This window comes from Eimeria mitis, genomic scaffold (genome assembly GCF_000499745.2).
Source record: "Eimeria mitis Houghton genomic scaffold, Emh_scaff2135, whole genome shotgun sequence".
Taxonomy (NCBI): Eukaryota; Apicomplexa; class Conoidasida; order Eucoccidiorida; family Eimeriidae; genus Eimeria; species Eimeria mitis.
Genome location: NW_013570458.1, coordinates 1 through 2,500, shown reverse-complemented (window position 1 = coordinate 2,500; position 2,500 = coordinate 1). Strand labels below are relative to the sequence as shown.

Genomic DNA, 2,500 nt, shown 5'->3' with positions numbered 1-2,500 from the left:
TGCTGCTGGTGCTGCTGCTGGTTTTGGTGGTGTGGAGCAATGCATGCACTGGGGGTTTGTCTAGGGGAGAAGGTAAGAAGTGTACAATAGCATCGAGGAGGGGCTGTACGCCTTTGTTCTTTAGGGAGCTGCCGCAGAGCATGGGCACGAGCCCAGCATGTATAGTTTGTATGCGTATTCCTTTTATAATATCTTCTGTATTTAATGTTTCTTCATTTATATATTTATTTAATAATTCTTCTGTTGCTTCTGCTGCTCTCGCTATAAGGTCACCTCGCCACTTATCTACATCGTGTTTCAGTTCAATCGGTACGGGGTGTATGTGAAAGTTTTTTTTTTTTTGTTTATTTTTTTCATATATTTCATCAAAAATAAAAAGTTTATTATATATTAAATCAATAACTCCATTAAATCCTGCTTCTGCACCAAAAGGCAGCTGTATAGGCACCGGATCACCGCCTAGTTTATTTTTTATTTGTTGCATACACCCGAAGAAATCTGCGCCTAATCTATCCATTTTATTTATATAAGCTAAGCGAGGAATATTATATTTATTTCCTTGTATCCATACAGTTTCAGTTTGTGGTTCAACACCAGAAACAGCATCAAATACAGCAACAGCACCATCGAGTATACGTAAAGATCTCTCTACTTCTGCAGTAAAGTCTACATGTCCTGGTGTATCTATTAAATTTATACGGTGGGGTTGTAGTGTGTTACTCGAACCAGACCAATAACATGTTGTTGCTGCTGCTGTTATTGTTATTCCTCTCTCTCTTTCTTGCTCCATCCAATCCATAGTAGCCTCACCATTATGTACTTCTCCTATTTTATGTGAAACACCCGTAAAATATAATATTCTCTCACTTGTTGTTGTTTTGCCTGCATCTATATGTGCCATTATACCTATATTACGAAATCTATCCAAAGATACACCATCACCACCACATACAACACCCCCTGCTGCTGTTGCTGTTGTTTCTCCTCCTCCTGCTGCTCCTGCTGCTCCTGCTGCTGCTGCTGCTGCTGCTGGTGCTGATGAGGGTGAGGGGGAGGGTGAGTGCTGCTGCAGAGGGAACGAGCGAGCTGTAACGCGGGGTGATAGTGGAGAATTCCTGGCTGCTGCTGCAGCAGCACGGTGCAGCAAGAAACCCCCAAAGGGTCTGCTGCTGCGGGGGGCCCCCGATGAGGAAGCACAGGGGCCCATGCAGCCGCTATCGAGGGGCCCCTGCTGACGCACAACGAGGGCAGAGGCATACTGCTCCCCCGATAGAGAACAGAAACAACAACAGCAACACAACAAAAACAAACTAAACAGCATCGGGGGGGCCCTCAGGCGGCTCGGCAGGGGCGCATGCACCCCCCCAGCTATACAAACAAATGCAGAAAGAGAAGAAGCAGTAAGCAACCAGTCTAGCACCATCACGCCGCTAATACGGAGGAGAGAAGGAGGCAGCAGCAGCAGCAGCAGCAGCAGCAGCAACAGCAGCAGCTGAGCCGGCCACCCAGGGGGCCCCAGGGGAGGGCCCTTGAGTGTTTGCGTTGTCATCGCTGGCTGCTTGATGGCATCTTCTGTAAACACTTTAAAGAGAAATACATCTTCTTGTTAGATCAGCAAAAACCCCCAGAGCTGCGGCAGCAGGTGTGAGGATGGGTGAGGGTTTGAGGGGTGCCCCCGGGCTGAGGGTAAAGAAAGCGAAGACCTCAGGAATCACATATCAGTTCAATTAAATTTCAGAAAATATAATAAAATATTTATATTTAAACTCTTATTAAATAATAAAACAACAGCATTCAGGTCCAATCGTCGGCTAAGGCCAGGAGGGCTGCTGTGGGGCCCCCCAGCATTCACTGCAAGACGGCGGCGACCCGCCGCCGACGTATCGCTTGCTGGGGGAAAAGATATATCCGCAAAGAAGAAATTAAAAAGAAAAAGAAAACAAAATTTGAGTTTTTATTTCAAGTTTATGTTCAGATGGGGCGTGAGACTGCTGCCGGCAGTCCTGCATTCCTTTGTCGGTTGTGGTTGAGTGTTCATAAGAGACCTGGTGGCCGATGCAAGGGTATATTTCTCCGCCTGATGATTAAAAAAAAGAAAAACAAATAAATATTTAAATAAATAAAAAAATATTACAAAGAAAAACGTTTTCTGATGACATACTGCATTATTTCGGCTCGTGACGGCGAGGAGTTCAGCTTTCTTAGCCATGAGCTTTGCTTCGAGGACGCAGAGTGAATCCCGCAGACGAACGACATACTAATTGAGTATTTTATATATATATTTTATATATATTTTAATATAAAAAATATTAAATATATTTATTCGCTTACATCTTTTGCTTCTGAGGCCTGTTGCTCCACGATTGCGTATCTGGTGGTTTGCATATATATTCAGCTTTCTTATTCAATTCACGTTTGCAATCGACGGAGTTTATATACATATATATATATATATATATATATATATATATATATATATATATATATATATATATATATA

At 43.2% G+C, this 2,500-nt stretch overlaps 1 protein-coding gene across 1 annotated transcript; it reads right to left on the bottom strand.

Annotated features, from left to right (window-relative positions):
* Positions 1-906: 906 nt before the first annotated feature.
* On the bottom strand, positions 907-1,257 carry EMH_0049150 (uncharacterized protein; the record flags this gene model as incomplete). Its single annotated transcript, XM_013496488.1, has 1 exon — positions 907-1,257. One exon carries the CDS (start codon positions 1,255-1,257, stop codon positions 907-909), a length of 351 nt encoding a protein of 116 aa, XP_013351942.1.
* Between the last annotated feature and the right edge of the window lie 1,243 nt (positions 1,258-2,500).